General features: G+C 49.5%; 1 protein-coding gene across 2 annotated transcripts in view; it reads left to right on the top strand.

Moving 5' to 3' along the window:
- LOC132458058 (unconventional myosin-VI-like) overlaps window positions 1-19,616 on the top strand; it is a 34,356-nt gene that overhangs the window by 11,884 nt on the left and 2,856 nt on the right. Inside the window, exons 12-31 of one of the 2 annotated variants that reach the window (XM_060052518.1) lie at window positions 383-527; window positions 1,682-1,839; window positions 2,326-2,417; window positions 3,184-3,256; window positions 4,474-4,601; window positions 4,972-5,067; window positions 5,499-5,663; window positions 7,252-7,290; window positions 7,471-7,564; window positions 8,297-8,427; window positions 8,770-8,847; window positions 9,201-9,330; window positions 10,335-10,425; window positions 11,165-11,315; window positions 11,568-11,776; window positions 11,879-11,957; window positions 14,059-14,219; window positions 15,222-15,272; window positions 17,162-17,265; window positions 19,255-19,389. In XM_060052518.1, the coding sequence (XP_059908501.1) occupies window positions 383-527; window positions 1,682-1,839; window positions 2,326-2,417; window positions 3,184-3,256; window positions 4,474-4,601; window positions 4,972-5,067; window positions 5,499-5,663; window positions 7,252-7,290; window positions 7,471-7,564; window positions 8,297-8,427; window positions 8,770-8,847; window positions 9,201-9,330; window positions 10,335-10,425; window positions 11,165-11,315; window positions 11,568-11,776; window positions 11,879-11,957; window positions 14,059-14,219; window positions 15,222-15,272; window positions 17,162-17,265; window positions 19,255-19,389 (2,310 nt within the window). The remainder of the gene's footprint in view (window positions 1-382; window positions 528-1,681; window positions 1,840-2,325; window positions 2,418-3,183; window positions 3,257-4,473; window positions 4,602-4,971; window positions 5,068-5,498; window positions 5,664-7,251; window positions 7,291-7,470; window positions 7,565-8,296; window positions 8,428-8,769; window positions 8,848-9,200; window positions 9,331-10,334; window positions 10,426-11,164; window positions 11,316-11,567; window positions 11,777-11,878; window positions 11,958-14,058; window positions 14,220-15,221; window positions 15,273-17,161; window positions 17,266-19,254; window positions 19,390-19,616) is intronic. The other variant, XM_060052519.1, reaches the window with a different exon arrangement.

Raw genomic sequence — 19,616 nt, forward strand, 5'->3', positions numbered from 1 at the left:
TAGCTGTCTGTCAGTAAGTCTATCTATCCATCCATGACAGTCTGGCTGTCTGCATGTCAACATGTCTTCCTATCTATCTATCTATTCTCTATCCAGTCGGAGCTGAGCTCACCAGTCTGAGCTCCGTGTTGGATCAGTTAAATGCGTGACATGTTAATAATGAGCATCAAATAGCTCCAGCTAATTTAATTAAACAGCAGATCGGTTTTTTGCAGTGTCATGTGATAACATATTGGTCTTGTTTGACGAGGTGGTTTGTGTGTGTGTGTGTGTGTGTTTGTCCCTGCGTGCGTGTGTCTGTGTTTGTGTGTGTGTGTGTGTGCCTGCGTGGGTGTGTCTGTGTGTGTGTGCGTGTGCGTGTGCGTGTGTGTGTGTATGACAGGTGGCTGTATCCTGCAGGACCAGTCCTCCCAGACGTTGCAGTGCTGCGCTGAGCTGCTGGGATTGGACGAGGAAGACCTGCGGGTCAGCCTCACCTCCAGGGTCATGCTCACCACCGCAGGGGGCGCCAAAGGCACAGTCATCAAGTGAGGAACCCCCGGCACCATATCGGCTTCCGCCCGATGTTTCCACTTCCTGTTTCCAAGCTTCCCTTTGAACTGTCAGAGCAGCTGTCTTTGGTTCCTTTGATGGTTCCTCCAACATCCACGAAGAACCAAAGACAGATGATAGATATCGTGTTGAATGAACACTTAATAAGTAAAGGTGCATGTGCATGATTATCAACGACTTGAAGATTGATAAAGTGTCCGCACAGTGTATTCTGTGCTGTCCTATCAGATGCCCTTCCACGCCATGACAGGACGTCTTTATATAGACTTGCTCCCCTCCAGGTTAAGCCTCTGATAGGAGATAAGCCAGTTAGGCTGAGCTCTATCAGAACTCATGGAACACAGGTGTGAGTCAAGCACACACAGGTGTGATCCACACGCACCTACAGGTTTGAGTCACACACACACACAGGTGTGAATCACACAGACACACAGGTGTGAATCCCACACAGGTGTCAGCCACACACAGGTGTGAATGACACACAGATGTCAGCCACACACAGGTGTGAATGACACACAGATGTGAGATGAGAGCTGTGGTTTGATGGCAGTGGTGGAGGAGATGGGGGCTGGGGTTTGATGGTGGTGGAGGAGATGGAGGCTTGGGTTTGATGGTGGTGGAGGAGATGGAGGCTTGGGTTTGATGGTGGTGTAGGAGAGCTGGGGGCTGGGTGTGATGGTGGTGGAGGAGATGGGGGGCTTGGGTTTGATGGTGGTGCATGAGAGATGGCGGCTGGGGTTTGATGTTGGTGGAGGAGAGATGGGGGCAGGGTGTGATGGTGGTGGAGGATATGGGTGTTGGGTTGGATGATGGTGGAGATGGGGGCTGGGGTTTGATGGTGGTGCATGAGAGATGGGGGCCATTCAGCCCATGTTTAGTTTTCATTCCGATGGGAACCCTTTCCTCTCCTAGCGACAGCAGCATCAGGACCACGACTCATCTAGCTCGAATCTATGTGGCGGAAGCTGACCCATTAATACGACAACATGTCCACGAAACACGTGCACACACACACACACGCACACAGCAGGCCCGTGGAGGGAGTTAGCATGCCCCAGTTTAGCGGGATGACTCTCTCTGCTCCACTTCCCCCCCCCCCCCCCCCCCCCCCCCCCACCACCACCACCAGGGTCCCCTTGAAGGTGGAGCAGGCCAACTCCGCCCGGGACGCCCTGGCCAAGGCGGTGTACAGCCGGCTGTTCGACCACGTGGTCAAACGGGTCAACCAGTGCTTCCCCTTCAGTGCCTCCTGCAGCTTCATTGGGGTGCTGGACATCGCCGGCTTTGGTAACATTACATATATTATATATTATATATATCTATATCTATATTCATTGAATGTGATGAGCGTATTAATCAGAGGTTTCATAGCCTGGTGAACGTTAGATATGATCTGTTTAGATCCATCATATTATTATCGTTGTCACATGTCACTCGTGTTATCTACTACCAGTGTAGCACTGATCAATAATTGTTTCATTCCAAAGAACTTCGGAGAGTTTAGTTCTGATCTGCTCATTATCAGTGTTTAGTTCTGCTCATTAACATAAGTCAGTGTTTAGTTCTGATCTGCTCATTAACGTTGGTCAGTGTTTAGTCCTGATCTGCTCATTAAGGTTGGTCAGTGTTTAGTTCTGCTCATTAACGTAAGTCAGTGTTTAGTTCTGATCTGCTCATTAACGTAAGTCAGTGTTTAGTTCTGCTCATTAACGTTGGTCAGTGTTTAGTTCTGATCTGCTCATTAACGTTCCCCTTCCGTCCCTCTGCTCTCAGAGTATTTTGAACACAACAGCTTTGAGCAGTTCTGTATCAACTACTGCAACGAGAAGCTGCAGCAGTTCTTCAACGAGCGGATCCTCAAGGAGGTGAGCAGTCTAACACCTGCTCTAAAACCGCCAAGAGAGCTCCCATAAACCAAACTTACCAATGATACCTCATTGATATGTCCTTGGCTTTTCTTATTTCCTCTATATCTGTCTCTTTCTGTCCCTACATCCCTGTAAGCTCTCTCTTTCTCTTCCTCCCTCTCTCTCTTTCCTTCTCCCTCCCACTCTCTCAATCCCTCTCCCTGTCTCTCTCTCTCTCTCTCTCTCTCTCTCTCTCTCTCTCTCTCTCTCTCTCTCTCTCTCTCTCTCTCTCTCTCTTTCTCTCTCTTTCTCTATCTATCCCTACAGCTCTCTTCCAGCTCTCCCTTGTTAAAATAGTAATTCCTCAGAAGATCATGAGGAGGCTCCTCTCCGCTCCCTTGAGATCTCTGTTCCCTGGAGGTCTTCAGTCAACCCTGCAGCCTCCCACTCCTAGCAGCTCCTTCTTGCTGCTCCTCCTCTAACTGGAGCAGTGGAGATGGAGAAAGACTAGAATACTGTTGTGTTGGACTTTTCTTTTAATGCTCCATCGTTTTATGCAGAGAAATAAAATGAATTGTGTATTAATGAGTGTGTCTGTCTGTCTGTCTGTCTGTCTGTCTGTCTGTCTGTCTGTCTGTCTGTCTGTCTGTCTGTCTGTCTGTCTGTCTGTCTGTCTGTCTGTCTGTCTGTTTGTCGTTCTGTCTGCCTGTCTGTCTGTCTGTCTGTCTGTCTGTCTGTCTGTCTGTCTGTCCGTCTGTCTGTCTGTCTGCCCGCCTGTAAACAGGAACAAGAGCTGTACCAGAAGGAGGGTCTAGGGGTGAACGAGGTTCACTACGTGGACAACCAGGACTGCATCGGTACACAACCTTTACCTCTATATAATGTCCTCAATGACATAGACATGATGTCTTGTGTTTAAGGCCCTCATATACACTGACATGCTGTCTCGTGTGTAATGTCCTCAGACACACTGACATGATGTCTCGTGTGTTAGGTCCTCATATACACTGACATGATGTCTCGTGTGTTATGTCCTCAGATACACTGACGTGATGTCTTGTGTGTTATGTCCTCACATACACCGACATGATGTCTCTCGTGTAATGTCCTCACCTACACAGACATGATCACATACACGACACATACATGACATAGACGGTCTGAAGGATTCACTGAAGCCCCACACATCCTCTCTGCTCTTCAAGCTGTGTGGCTACAGTTTAACACAGCAGACGCGTTGCAACATTTGAACGTTTTGGGTTTAACAGAAGCGGCCAGAAGCATGTGGGGCGGAGGCGTCTCCAAGCGTCAGAGAAGAACAGACGGACGGTCATCTGTCTGGGAGGGGAGGGGGACTTGTTGAGGGGAGGCAGGGGGAGACAGGGGGAGGCAGCGGGGTGAGGGGTAAGCAGGGGGAAGGAGGGGGACACAGGGGCCTCTCTGGTCTCTCTATTTAAAGTTTTGCTGTATTTAAATAAATAGAGAGATTCACATGATGATCTCTCCACGTGTCCACTCTCAAATTAAGGCTAAATCTCTAAATGTGTAATATGAAATGTTGTGGTCTAAGCATGACCCTGATACAGTGAATTACATGAAATTCATAAAATTAAGGAAAATAAATGGAGCAAGAAAGACACAAGCCTTCCAGTAAGCTTTGAGTTCAAAAGGCTGTTGTCATTCAGGTTTTCACACAGGGGTTGTGTGAACATCATTTAGTTGAGTTGTGATGCCTGTTCAGACATCATTCAGCCGTCTCTAAAGTCAGTCCCGGGAACTCTGTCATAAACCTGGTTATGAATTATCCTGAAATATGACTCAATGAATCTCTCAATATGTGTGTATCGTGGCTTAAATAGCGGAGCCAAGCAAAAAGCACCAATGGGGAAGAAACATGTCCGCCATAATGAAAATGTCCCATACACACAAACACACACGCATCTTCTGCCTCTTAAAGAACGGCCGTGTGGATAAATGCTTTGTTGTTTTAACATTTTGTGCTCCTTCCTCTATCGGGGGAGGTGCTGTTCTGTGATGAGCGATGATTTGTCTGAAGCATGAATGTTCTCCTCAGACCTGGTGGAGGCGAAGCTGGTGGGGATCCTGGACATACTGGACGAGGAGAACCGCCTTCCGCAGCCCAGTGATCAGCACTTTGCTGTGGCGGTTCACAGCAAGCACAACAAACACTTCAGACTGACAGTAAGACCTCTGAGTTCTGTTAGCTCCTGCCTGCTCTCAGGTCTGTTAGCTAAATAACATGGCGGTGTTGAGGCAAACGAATGTAAGATACCCATGGTTCTCCTGAATGTAACCTCTGGACATCTAAACTCTAGAGAACAAAGTCATCGTACTCCAAAGCATTGTTTCAAGGGCTTTAGTTAACATGAATTTGAGCAATGACTCTGACTAAGGACTGGACTCTCAGCCAACGGGCGATATCTCTGAGTAACGACTGGACTCTCAGTAAACGGGTGATGAGTCTGAGTAAGGCCTGGACTCTTAGTAAACGGGCGATGAGTCCGAGTGAGGACTCGACCCTCAGTAAACACCCACATCCCTTCTGCTTCAGGTTCCTCGTAAGTCCAAGCTGGCCGTTCACAGGAACGTCCGCGATGACGAGGGCTTCATCGTCAGGCACTTTGCCGGAGCAGTCTGCTATGAGACGGTAAATCACACTCACAAAGCAAGGTTACTTAAACCATGCTGAAACTATCCATGTTATGGCGGCCATTTGCCGTAAGCCACAGTAATCATTCTGGATGGATCTGAATCATCTCCAAAGTTTGTTTGGTATACTAACGAGGGGTGTACTAACGATGGGTGACCTAACGATGGGTGAACTAACGATGGGTGAACTAACGATGGGTGAACTAACGATGGGTGTACTAACGAGGGGTGAACTAACGAGGGGTGAACTAACGATGGGTGACCTAACGATGGGTGAACTAACGATGGGTGAACTAACGATGGGTGTACTAACGATGGGTGTATTAACGATGGGTGTACTAACAATGTACTAACGTGGGGTGTACTAACGAGGGGCGTACTAGCGAGGGGTGAACTAAAAATGGGTGTACTAACGAGCATTGCCTGCAGAAACGCTTTGTGGAGAAGAACAACGACGCGCTGCACATGTCCCTGGAGTGTCTGGTTTCCGAGTCGAAGGACAACTTTGTGCGCGAGCTGTTCGAGAACAACGCCAAGGACTCCAAGCAGAAGGCCGGCAAGCTGAGCTTCATCAGCGTGGGGAATAAGTTCAAGGTACTGGCGACACTAGTGAGGTTAGAGTAAGCTGAACGGCTCTGTGTATGTGTGTGTGTGTTGGTCTGTGTGTTTCTGTGTGTGTGTGTTTCTGTGTGTGTTTCTGTGCGTCTGTCTGTCTGTCTGTCTGTCTGTCTGTCTGTCTGTCTGTCTGTCTGTCTGTCTGTCTGTCTGTCTGTCTGTGTGTGTGTGTGTGTGTGTGTGTGTGTGTGTGTGTGTGTCTGTGTGTGTGTGTGTGTGTGTGTGTGTGTGTGTGTGTGTGTGTGTGTGTGTGTGTGTGTGTGTGTGTGTGTGTGTGTGTGTTAACATCCCGACACCAATAAATCAATCAAATGCTCTGACAACAAAAACCCTGGATTATGTGGCTGTAGCAGGCCTGTAAGAAACATCTCATTCTGGCCGGATGCAATGAATGGATGGCCTACCTGCCTTTCTGCCAATATAATTGATTATTCTGTAAATAACATCGTGTACATTGACCTCATTTTATTGACAGGATTATGCAAAGTGCAATTCATTCATTTTTAAAAAATGATATCAACCATGAGAAACATAAACCCAGGGGCCGCTTCCTCCGGGCCCCTCCCGAAACCTCCCGAACCCCTTCCTTATATAAGGGTATTTCTATTGACATGGGGGTGCATTCCTCTCAAAAGCGTGTCACTGACAGTTGTACAGGTACGCTGTGTTCTTTGTCCGTTTCAACAACCCCTCCGTGGATTTTTGGAAAGTTTGTGCAGAAGTTTTTGTTGTTTTCTGTCTTTTTTACATCTTCTGTTTCAGCAATTCACCTGCTCTGTTTTTTATCACAAACAACAAATAAGACAAACACAGATAATGGAAGTGTGTGTGTGTGTGTGTGTGTGTGTGTGTGTGTGTGTGTGTGTGTGTGTGTGTGTGTGTGTGTGTGTGTGTGTGTGTGTGTGTGTGTGTGTATGCTTGTGCGTGCGCGTGTGTGCTTGTGTGTGTGTGTGTGTGTGTGTGTGTGTGTGTGTGTGTGTGTGTGTGTGTGTGTGTGTGTGTGTGTGTGTGTGAGTGTGCTTGTGTGTGTGACTGCTTGTGTGTCTGTGTGTGTGTGATTCACCAACCATCAGTACTCCTATATACGGTCAATATTGCATAGGCGACAGTTCACAGAGAAAGGCTCAGATATTATGGTGCACTGATGACGCGTGAGCAATCAAAGCGTGTGAAAGTATCGATCTGAACAGGGACATGTTGGAGCAGGAATATCAGTGTTCTGCATATTATTATGTCACTATTGTCATCATTAAAAAAAGTTACTTCGGAGCCCCGTTTTTATTGTTGTATCACTGCATTGCTTTCTGTTTGTTTTCCCATGGTTACGCAGTTCGACTGTCAATGATCCCAAACTCATCTTAAACGTCCACTGGCACAGTTTTTCATTGTCAGTATTTTAGTCCTAGCATATATATATATACATTATATACTAGGACCACGCATTAGTTCTACTGCAGGTTAATGCTTGACTGTGATGCACTACACCTCTCTAGGGCTGAGTGTGATTCAAAGTACATCTCGTTGAGTGTAAAGCGTCTGACTCTACGGTTCCTCTCCACGTCCACAGACCCAGCTGAACCTGCTCCTGGAGAAGCTCCGGAGCACGGTGAGTACCAGCTCCCCCCCCCCACCCCCCCCCCGTGGTCCCATGAAGAGGACCTCCTGGTCTCCTCAGGAGCACCCCGTGTAGAGTTCCTCCTCACATTATAACGCTTTAGCTGCTAGCGGAAACACATTTGGGATGTTTCTTCATCCTTCTGCCCCCCTGTTGCTCTGCGCTCCTCAGGGCTCCAGCTTCATTCGCTGCGTGAAGCCCAACCTGAAGATGGTCAGCCACCAGTTTGAGGGAGCGCAGATCCTCTCCCAGCTGCAGTGTTCTGGTACGAAGAACATAGATCTACATATATAGATACTGTATTCACATCCTGTCCCTGCTGCAGCGCTCTGGTACAGACAACAAATATCTATAAAGATACTGTATTCACATCCTGGCCCAGCTGCAGTGCTATGGTAATGCAGACATATATCTTCATATATAGATACTGTATTCTCATCCTATGAAAGAGAGTGTAATGATATGTGAGTCTGGTTAGGGGAGGATGTGAATTATCTCGCCAGATGAATCGTTAATATTTCACATCAGCAGAATACTAAGTACAAAATATCACTGCATTCATCTGTATTAAGGGAGGTTATGGCTAGCTGCACACACGTACACGGATGGATACACATACACAAGCACACACACACACACACACAGACACTATGGATACACACACACACAAGCAAGCACAACTTGGAACAATGCTTTGCGCATTCTGTTTAGGGACTGCTCATGGATACAGATAGATAGATAAAAAAAAGTTTGATATAAAACTTTTCAAACTTCTTCAACATAGCTACTGCCCCTGCTGTTTCTTTAAAAAAATCTCTCTCTCTCTCTCTCTCTCTCTCTCACTCTCACTCTCACTCTCACTCTCACTCTCTTTCTCTCTCTCTCTCTCTCTCTCTCACTCTCTCATTCTCCCGTGTGTGTGTGTGTGTGTGTGTGTGTGTGTGTGTGTGTGTGTGTGTGTGTGTGTGTGTGTGTGTGTGTGTGTGTGTGTGTGTAGGCATGGTGTCGGTGCTGGACCTCATGCAGGGGGGCTTCCCCTCGCGGGCCCCGTTCCATGAACTCTACAACATGTACAAGCGCTACATGCCGGCCAAGCTCACACGCCTGGACCCCCGGCTCTTCTGCAAGGTGGGGCCCCTGCTTGCACTGACTCACAGAGACCTTACTGTAGCAGGACCGTCCTGTAGCAGGACCTTCCTGTAGCAGGACCTTCCTGTAGAAGGTCCTACGTCAGCTCCCAGCCTGGTTGCTCAGCCCTTACTAATAACGTTACTAATGGCATGTTGGTTCGTATTCACAGAAAAATCCAGCCGGATGCAAATGAGGTTATGAGTCGAAAATTAGCAATAAGCCGCTTTCATCACGTCCCAACAAAGTATGACCTGGTCTGCTTAGCAAAGGGATTTAACCACCACAACAGGAAGCTGAACTCCTGCCTGTTTTTTCTCTTCCCTTCCTCTTCCTGTCTAGGCCTTGTTCAAAGCTCTGGGGCTGAACGCAAACGACTACAAGTTTGGACTCACCAGAGTGTTCTTTCGCCCGGGGAAGGTAGAGCAAGGATCAATAATCACTGATCACTGATCACTGATCAGTCACGACGCCTTCTGCTTCACACCAGCTCCTCATCCACACCATGGTCCAATTTTATGTTTGTGTGTATGTCTGTGTGTAATTGTATGTGTGTGTGTGTGTGTGTGTGTGTGTGTGTGTGTGTGTGTGTGTGTGTGTGTGTGTGTGTGTGTGTGTGTGTGTGTGTGTGGTTGGTTGTGTGTGTGTGTGTGTGTGTGTGTGTGTGTGTGTGTGTGTGTGTGTGTGTGTGTGTGTGTGTGTGTGTGTGTGTGTGTGTGTGTGTGTGTGTGTGTGTGTGTGTGTGTGTGTGTGTGTGTGTGTGTGTGTGTCAGTTTGCAGAGTTTGACCAGATCATGAAGTCGGACCCTGATCACCTGGCTGAGCTGGTGAAGAAGGTGAACCAGTGGCTGATCTGCAGTCGGTGGAGGAAGGTGCAGTGGTGCACGCTGTCCGTTATCAAACGTGAGTTTGAACACCCCACCACCTCATAGTGATTAACAGATGAATAGGTCAGGGTCGATGACCATTCAGTTCCTCATTGCTGATCCGTTTGAGTTCTTTCATGCTTGGCTGCAGTAGAACTGATCTCTTTTGCTGTCTCATTGTTTTGATTTGTGCCGTATTAAGATCAACTTTGTGGAATAATAGGAGGTATTCGCCTAACCTTGACATGAAAATGAAATGGTATTTCAGACTTTTCTCAATATGCCTACATGCTGAAAGGACACAGGGGAAAAACATGATTTCTTTGATCCATTATCCACCTATTTCCAAGTGATTGAATTCCACCATCCAACAAAGTCAATTCTGGCGACAAACTGATGATTTTCCTTGTAAAAGCGTTTCATGGTGATGAGTTGATATGCTGTCAGCACGACCGCTGTCCTCCGTCCCCGCCCCCACACACAGACCTTCACTCTGTTTGACTGGTTTCCATCGCAGCCCATCTGTTTTCTCCCTGGTCTTCAGGGCCGGAGTCGTTCCTTATCTCCACTTTGATGCGCCTTCTGTCACTGGCACAGAAATACACATTAGCCAGTTGTACCAATCTTTGTTTTGCTCTTAGAAAAGTAAAGAAGTATGGTATTTTGTTTGTTCTTGTTCAGCAATAAGAACCCATAGATATCAATATATGCAAAGTGCTTTGGCAGTGTCTGTTGTGAGGAATGCTCTGATGGAGTCCTGCTTCTGGGAGTGTTGCAGCTCTCTGTATTCATATAGTGGTAAACCGTGTCTCCATGGGCCCAGGCTCGTACAGGCGAAACAATCAAGGCTTCATCGTCTCCCCAGGGTGCATTCAGCAGCCGGGTTCATTGTATGGAAGATAATGTTGGAGCAAACACATCTTTGGGAGAGTGCAACCGTTTCGTTCACAGAACAAGGATTCATTCCAAAGGGGTTTCTCTCTGCATTGTTGTGTTGGTTTTCTGTTTCCAATCCTTTTGTGTTTTTGTCTGCGTTGACAGTCAGGAACAAGATGCGGTACAGAGCCGCGGCCTGCATCAAGATCCAAAAGAGTGTGCGCATGTGGCTCTGCAAGAAGAAACACAAGGCCCGGTAAGTCTGCATCCAGGCCCTGCACCATCTCCAGACACGAGGATGGTGGTGATGGGGAGGTGGTGGTGGTGGTGGTGGTGGTGGTGGTGGTGGTGGTGGTGGTGGTGGTGGTGGCTGTGGGGGTTGAGGTGGTCTGTTGGTGTTGGTGGTGGTAGAGGCCTTGAAAAGAGGATACTAGAAAGTACATAGATTAGAGGTTTCATTTGAGCAATGCCTTGGGAATACTTACAGGACTCACACAAGATGACGAGCCTGAACAAGCAGAGTTTTACTGGTGACGTGTGCTGCAGAAGAGTGTATCAAGCTCACGTCTTCAACCTACAGAAAGAAGAGGGAGTGTAGATGTGGGAGTTCTGGAATGCGTGGTTTATTTTGTCCAGATGTGCTCATAATACCCACAGGGGAAGAGAGCGTGTCCCACCCTGGCTCTGAACTGGGGCACAAGAGAGCAATACAGTGTGTCCGAACCAGGTCACACATCCCGAGCCGGGCCTTTTCACCACCAACCATCAGCCCTGCCTCGTCCCCTTGCCCTCTGCTCCTCCTGTGCTTCTGACTGTCCCACCCCTCTCAGTCCCTGAAGCACATCCCTTATTGGGTCATTTAGGGGCCGCTTTAACAAGAGCCACTGGCCAGTGGTCCGGTCCCTGGTTCAGGAGGTGCTCCCTCTGTCACCCCCCTGATTGTTCCACTGAGGAGGACCCTAACCGTGCCCCCTGCCCCCCCCCCCCCCTCCCAGCATCGACGGCTTGGTGAAGGTGAGGAACCTGCAGCAGCGTATGGACCGCTTCAACGAGGCGGTGGGCGGGCTGAAGGAGGGGAAGCAGGAGATGTCCAAGCAGATCCAGCAGCTGGCCGCAGCCATCGAGGCCCTGATCACAAAGATCAAGGTGAGGCTTCCCCTGTCATCTGGAGCACTGGCTCCCTGCTGCCTCTGGGGGGAGGTCCTTTTGAAATGACCACCACGTGTGTGTGTGTGTGTGTGTGTGTGTGTGTGTGTGTGTGTGTGTGTGTGTGTGTGTGTGTGTGTGTGTGTGTGTGTGTGTGTGTGTGTGTGTGTGTCTTTGTGCGTGCTTGTGTGAGTGTGCCTTTGTGTGTAGCTGAAGGCCGTGAACCCTCATCCTGACCTTTGACCCCTTCAGGCCACGGCAATGACCAGGCAGGCCATCGACGCCGAGTACCAGGCGCTGGTGAAGCTGGCGGCCGAGCTGCTGTCCTCCATGCAGAAGAAGAAACAGGAGGAGGAGGAGAGGGAGAGGCTGAAGCACATCGAGGAGGACATGGAGAAGGAGAGGAGGAGGAGGGAAGAGGAGGACCAGAAGCGCAGCCAGGAGCAGGAGGACCGACGCACGTACGTGGGACGGGGAACGGAGACCCCTTGAAGGCCTCATTGTGCTGTCCAGAGAGGGAGAGGAGCTGTGTGACTGACGGTCCGTCCTGCTCCTGTCTGTAGGAAGGCGGAGATGGAGTTGAAGAGGAAGCAGGAGGAGGAGGAGAGGAAGAAGAGGAAGAACGAGGAGAAGGTCACCCAGGTTTGGACATGCTCACTCCTGTCTGTCTGTGTTTCTGCACTTTCACACGTTTCACTGCAATCAATCATTTGCCAGTTCAGATTGGATTTCTTCATAGGCTTTGGGTTATCATGCCTTGGCCCCACAAATCCAAACCCATCTCCTCCGCTGGGTTTGCTCAATGCTCCTTCGTCCTCATCCGAGACCCAACAGGTCCTCGTTTGTGGTGAAGAGACCATTATCCTATTAGACATACTACATATCCTTAAGGCATTGAGACATTCCTTCAGGTTCTAGGGCAGTAATCCATTTACATACTAACATACAGTACATACATACATTCTTGTTTACCTAATCTTTAATGAAGGGATTAAAAACTTAGACCACAACTTATGCAACTTGGCGACTTTGCAGGTGCCTCTTCCAGCCTTCCTCTGTGAGAGAGAGAGGCAATCATTGGTTGGCCCCTCTGTCTGCCATAGCAACAGCTTTGTTCATGACATTGATCAGATCCCCCTAGGGCTCCCCCCTGCCCTGTCCTCCCCATCCCCTGATCTTGATGGATGACTCTACTTCCTGCTGAGAATCTGGCGAGGAAATAGGGCTTTGCACCAGCGCGCCTCGCGGGGGCTTTTATCATCATCCCCCAGCTCATCACCAGCCCATCGCCTTGACCTCCGCTACTCTCCTCCTCCTCACCTTCTCCCCCTTCTCCCCCTCACCTTCTCCTCTGCATTCCCTGCTGATAATACGACACGGATAAAGGGGGATAAAAACCCAGGACCCTCCTCCCTCCCAGCACCACCTCCTCTCACTCCCACCCTCTGACCAGCTGCTTTGATCAACGTCTCTCTTCAACTCTCTCCATCTCTCTCTCTCTCTCTCTCTCTCTCTCTCCCCATCTCTCCTCCATCTCTCTTCAACTCTCTCCATCTCTCTCTCTCTCTCCATCTCTCCTCCATCTCTCTCCAACTCTCCATCTCTCTCTCTCGCTCCATCTCTCTCCCTCTCGCCCTCTCTCTCCCTCTCCCTAAATCCTCCTTAATCCTCCGTCAGCCCCTGACCAAACCAACGTTCTTGGAGGGCTTTTATCGAGGTGCCGTCTGTGCCTGAAGACCTTGAGATGAGATCAAAGCTGGTGTTCCCGCTCCTGCGTTTCACGCTTCCTCCCCGCCAGCCCTCCTCCCTCGCCCAGAGGCATCATGGGTATTTGCATGCTGTCATGGTGACTTGCTTGACGTCAGTCTGTCATCAGCCTCCTCAGATATTCCTCTTCAAGTCCAGAGCCTGAAGTCTGAGCTCCAGATTAACCCATAAAGCAGGAGGGGGGGAATGCTCTTCATCCCTTTGGAAACTTTGTTTTCTATTTTTCTCCTAGAAAGAAGGAAAGATGATTGTTAAAAATACTTTTTTTGGCAAAAATATATTTTTGCATATGCATATTTGGGTGAGAATGAATTTGGATGCGCACATTTTTACACATATTTATGGAAACATACCTTTTCTTATTTACCTGGAGAAATCTTTTGTTAGGCATTAAATGACATTCATAAGGCATATTCATGTTTATTACATTTTGTTGCCAGTCTGAATTCATATTGACCTTTGTACAGCTCTCCTCAGGAATGTGTTTGGTCTAGACTCTCCAGGCCTTAATGCTGCCGTTGCCCCCTGGGCCCGTAGGCTGCCCCTGATTAGGAGCTGTTCACACAGCCTGGCACCACCAGGGAGATTACACTGTCTGAAGCACCACCACACACCGCATCGGCCTTATAGACGTCAATATGAATTATATTTGATGCATAATGATCATAATAATAATGATCATCTTAATCATGATAACTGATTAAGAAAACCGAATTGTGCAGTCTCCTTTTAAAGCATTCTAACACTTTGTCCTCCTCCTCCTCCACCTCTTTCTCCGCCTAATTCTCATGATCCTTCTATCCCTCCTCCTTCTCGTCTTCCTCCCCCTTCTCCTCCTCCTCCTCTTCTTTCTCAACCTAATTCCCCCCCCCTTCCTCCTCCTCCTCCTCTTTCCCCCCCTAATAACCCCCCTCCTCATCCTTCCCCTCCCCCCCTTCTCCTCCTCCTCCTCCTCCTCCTCTTCCGCCCCTCCCAGGCGGAGCTGGAGGCCCAGCTGCTGTTGGACCGGGAGGAGCAGGCCCAGTGTGTGGTGATGGTGGAGCAGGAGCGCCGCGACCGGGAGCTCGCCATGAGGATCGCTCAGAGCGAGGCGGAGCTCATCACCGAGGAGGGACAGCTGGACGCCAGCCTGCGGAGGTACGCTCCCTGAGTGTCCCCTTAGTGTCCCGTCACACACTCTTAGTGTCCCGGCACACACGCTTATGCCGCTTTTCCACTGCATGGTACCAGCTCGACACGACTCGACACGACTCGACTCAGCTCGCATTTTTTGCGTTTCCACCGCGGTACCATGGTATCTGGTACCTGAAGTGGCTGCTTTTTCTAGTACCTACTCGCTCTAGGTTCCAAGCGAGCTGAGCCGATGCTAAAAGGTGACGTAGGCGACTGATTGGCCAGAGAGTGTGACGAAGTCACGAGAGCGACATGGCAACCATGCTGGTAACATCCATAGCAGCGCCGCAGCCAACATGTTCCACTTCTCCAACTTCTTCAACATGCCAGCTAATAATAGTAATGTGATCGATGTCCTCCATTGTTGTTATGTGGGTTCTGTCCATGTGTGGGTTGCGTATGTGTTGTTTGCGTCGCGTACACAAATACGTCACGGCCCTTTCGCGCAGCCGACCCCGCCCACGTCCAGGAGGTACTATTTGCGGTGGAAAAGCACCAGTGCTGCTACCGTGTCGAGTCGTGTCGTGTCGAGTCGTGTCGAGTCGAGCTACATGTGCGGTGGAAAAGCGGCATTAGTGTCCCAGCACACTTAGTGACCCGTCAGACACTTAGTGACCTGTCACACACACTCAGTGACCCTATCACTATCCCCTCACACACTTAGTGTCCCCTCACATACTTAGTGTCCCCTCACACTTAATGTCCCCTCACACACTTAGTGTCCTCTCACACTTGGTGTCCCCTCACACACACACACAATCTTTGTGACCCAAAACACACTTGGTGTCATGCAAACACATAACACATTTACACTTTTACATAAACACATTTCTAGAAGTACAACACGCACACATACATGCATGCACTGCCACCACATGCTACTGAATGGTTCTCTTGTGGGTTTTGAAACTGTTGTGTTTGTGCATGCGAGTGTGACCTCTGTCTTGTTGCTGTGCTCTACCCCAGTCAGGAGTATTTCTTAGGTCTGCCTATATCTTCATCCTCAGCCAGGTTCATGTAAGACACCTTCATCATCATCATCATCATCATCATCATCCTCATCGCTACCACCGCCTGTAGTGTGAGCTAGCTCCTGTAGCTAGCGACCGCACAACATAGCAATAATAATCTCACACTCATCCCTGTCCTAATCGTCTTTTATTAATCATGCAAGCAACTGAAAACCGATTAAATTGTGTTTTGGTGTTATTTTGCGGAAGCTAATGAGATACCTACGTCGTAAATTGTTCTAGATCATTTGTAGAATTTGAAGTATATATCTCATTAGCTTCCAACGATCAGATTTTAATTCACACTGCATGGTAAGGTAACTGAAGAGCTAATGGATCACAACGTGCCATTTCATCGAACAATATGTGCCGCCAATGACGCCCCCTTACCCTCACCCTAACATCCCCTCACCCTAACGTACCCTCACCCTAATCCTCACCCTCACCCTCAAATAACCTCACCCTAACTCTCACTCTCAGCCTTACCCTCACCCTAACCCTCACCCTTACCCACACCCTAACCGTAATGTAGCCTAACCCCTAGCCCCCCCCTAACCCTCACCCTAACCCTCATCCTCACCCTAAAATACCCTCACACTAATCCTCACCCTCAGTCTTACCCTCAAGCTAACATAACCTAACCCTCACCTTAACTTACCCTAACCCTCACCCTAACCCTTACCATCACCCTCACCGTAACCCTCACCCTCAACCTCACCCTAACCCTGACGTACCCCCACCCTAACCCTAACCCTCACCCTAACGTACCCCCACCCTAACCCTAACCCTCACCCTAACGTACCCCCACCCTAACCCTAACCCTCACCCTAAAGTAACCTCACCCTAACTTGAAAAAGCGAATGGATCACAACGTCATCAACATCATCCGTTTTCATCAAACAACACCTCTTCCCTTTGGTCCTGGAGATCAGAGGGAAGAGCACTGACTTTAAACCTCCAGGAAGACGAGAACATCAGCGTTATTAATCAAGCTTGGGGGAATTAGCAACCTATGCTGCCATCGGGGATGGTAGATGAGTAACCCCCCAGACTCCCAGATATTAAGCCCCTTATGGCCCTGGAAATAGAGGTAAATCCTCTCTTATTATTGAATTAGCCGCCCAGCACAGCAGGGGGTGCAGCTGAGAGCAGCTCAGACATGAAGAGTCTCTCTGTAGGGAGAGAGAGAGAGCCGTACTCAGTGTGTATGGAAGCTGTAGTCGACTACCCATACATTGGTTTGAAACCAAGGGCTATGTGTTTATGTACATTTAAATCACACAGTATGTGATTGAAAGGGTCAAATACTGAATTTCCGTTTTGCCGCAGTCTGTTGTCAGGTGGGAACCAGTGCATCCTACAAGAGTATAGGTAGGGTCTATGTATACAGGAGTATAGGGTAGGGTATATATATATATAGGAGTATAGGGCAGGATGGCATGAACAGTTTGATCTCTCATCACACAGACAACCTGCCTATGGCCTTGTTTGTTGATCTGATTCAGACAAACTTGATGATGATTGGCTCTTCTTCACCAGATTTTTCCATCCTTGAAAAACAATCTATTCTATCCCCACGTTCCAAATCATCTGCATTAACGACAATGAACCTGACGACTCACATCCTCACTCCCTCTCTGCCACCAGAGAGTCTCTCTCTCCTGCGGTGGTTCCCTCGACCATCCCGTTCCCTGTTGTATGTTGATCCACTTCCTGTCCCCCCCCCTGTATAGTATAGTGATCCACTTCCTGTATGTTGATCCATGTCCTGTATGTTGATCCACTTCCTGTCCCCCCCCCTGTATAGTATATTGATCCACTTCCTGTATGTTGATCCACTTCCTGTGTGTTGATCCACTTCCTGTATGTTGATCCACTTCCTGTCCCTGCCCTCAGGGGTCCTCAGGTCCAGGCCACTAAAGCCGCCGCCGGCGTCAAGAAGCACGACCTCAGCAAGTGGAAGTACGCCGAGCTGCGTGATGTCATCAACACATCCTGTGGTAAGTAGACCCCCTCCCCCACTGGGAGACACATCCCCGTTCAGCGTGGGAGGGGGGAGAGGGGGCTGACAACACACATATATAGAACACTTCATAGCACACCCCCACAAAGCACCCAGTGATATGCCCCCCCCCCCCCCACAGAGCGTCCACTGCTATGCCCCCCCCACCCCCCCCCCTCACAGAGTGTCCAGTGATATGCCCGCCCCAGCCCCCCCCCTCACAGAGCGTCCAGTGATACCTCCCCCCGTCACAGAGCGTCCAGTGATATGCCCCCCCCACCCACAGAGCGTCCAGTGATATGCCCCCCCCACCCACAGAGCGTCCAGTGATATGCCCCCCCCACCCACAGAGCGTCCAGTGATATGCCCCCCCCACCCACAGAGCGTCCAGTGATATGCCCCCCCCACCCACAGAGCGTCCAGTGATATGCCCCCCCCCCCTCACAGAGTGTCCAGTGATATGCCCGCCCCAGCCCCCCCTTACAGAGCGTCCAGTGATATGCCCCCCCCGCCCCCACAGAGGGTCCAGAGATATGCCCCCCACCCTTCCCCACGGAGTGTCCAGTGATATGCCCCCCCTCCCCTCCCCCCAAAGAGCGTCCAGTGATATAACCCCCCCGCCAACAGAGCGTCGTGTGATATGCCCCCCCCCCGCCAACAGAGCGTCCAGTGATATGCCCCCCCCCCCCCGCCAACAGAGCGTCCAGTGATATGCCCCCCCCCCGCCAACAGAGCGTCCAGTGATATGCCCCCCCCCCCCACCCGCCAACAGAGCGTCCAGTGTGCATGCTTCACACCCCTTGGCCTCCATCTTCCCAGCATCATTTATTTAGCCACTGTCGTTAATAATTCAAATGTCTCACATGCGTTTTCTGTAACTCGACCCTTACCTCAAGAAGTCATTTGGGCTCCGCCGTCTCTTGGCCAGGTGCCGAAACACACGCACACACACACACGCCTACGCACACTCACACAAATGCACATACACACACACATACACACACACACACATTTGTACACTGTCACCCACACACCTCTACAGACACAAAAAAGCATATGTACACACACACACAGACCTATAAATATGCACACACACGTGCACACTTATGTGGTCCATCTTCCATGCATGCCGATACACCTGCAGCCTCCCATCATGGAGACTGCAGCCGGATGAGGGGAACACAGCTCTATTGAAATGTGACGCATGAAGAAAAGGCTTGCAGAGGTAGAAATAGAAGCAGTAGCTCCACTTCCCTCTGAAGGGGGAAAGGGGCCAGGATGTTTTTTTCCATTCAGATGCTAAAGCACCGTTTAGTGTTTAGTTTGGGGACCACTCCAGGCTCTGTGTTGACTATGATGTTGATTCAAAGTTTAAAGTCTGATCATACGTTGAGTCGCAGCCATTATTTTTAACCTGCCACCTGCAGTAGAGTAATGATGTTTAATGGTTGTGTAGTACCATCGTTACATGAACTTCTTATGGTTTAGGATAGTGCCATATTGAAGTGGTCATGAAGTACATGCTGACGATGACATTTGTCATTCATATCCATTAATTATGGGGATTAGTCTTGTGTTGTGATATAGATGAAGGGTAAGCTGTCTGGTGTTGTGATATAGCTGAGGGCATAGCTGAAGCTGTAGGTGTTGTAATATTGGTTAATGGTCTTGGGTTGTGATATAGTTGTTGTAAAATAGATGAAGACTGTCTTGTGTGTCCAGACATTGACCTGCTGGGGGCCTGCAGGGAGGAGTTCCACCGCCGGTTAACTGTGATATAGCTGAATATTAACTGTGATATAGGGGAAGTTAACCTGTGATATAGCTGAAGGTAACCTGTGATATAGCTGAAGGGACCTGTGTTATGTGAAGACATTGATCTGCTGGCGGCCTGCAAGGCGGAGTTCCACCGCTGGTTAACTGTGATATAGCTGAAGGTTAGCTGTCTTTAATTGTGATATAGGTTAACTGTGTGTTGTGTGTGCAGACATCGACCTGCTGGCCGCCTGCAGGGAGGAGTTCCACCGCCGGCTGAAGGTCTACCACGCCTGGAAGTCCAAGAACAGGAAGAGGACCGACGAGGACGACAACCAGCGGGCCCCCAAGTGTGTGACCGACTACGGTCCGTGGAGACGCTCTCACACTGTCTGTGTACAATTAGTGTATCATTTAGATTCTCATTCAAATGGAGGTGTGGGGGCTGTGGAGGCCGGGCCGCGGGGGGGCGGCCGACGCTCAGTACTGATTACCTCGTAGTACCCGCCGTTTACAAGTTCGATATGAAGCATCTGATCCACGGAATGTCAGGGCGACCCGATAACATCTAATATCTTTAATATTGACGACTGC

Source organism: Gadus macrocephalus, chromosome 5, assembly GCF_031168955.1.
Source record: "Gadus macrocephalus chromosome 5, ASM3116895v1".
Classification (NCBI taxonomy): domain Eukaryota; kingdom Metazoa; phylum Chordata; class Actinopteri; order Gadiformes; family Gadidae; genus Gadus; species Gadus macrocephalus.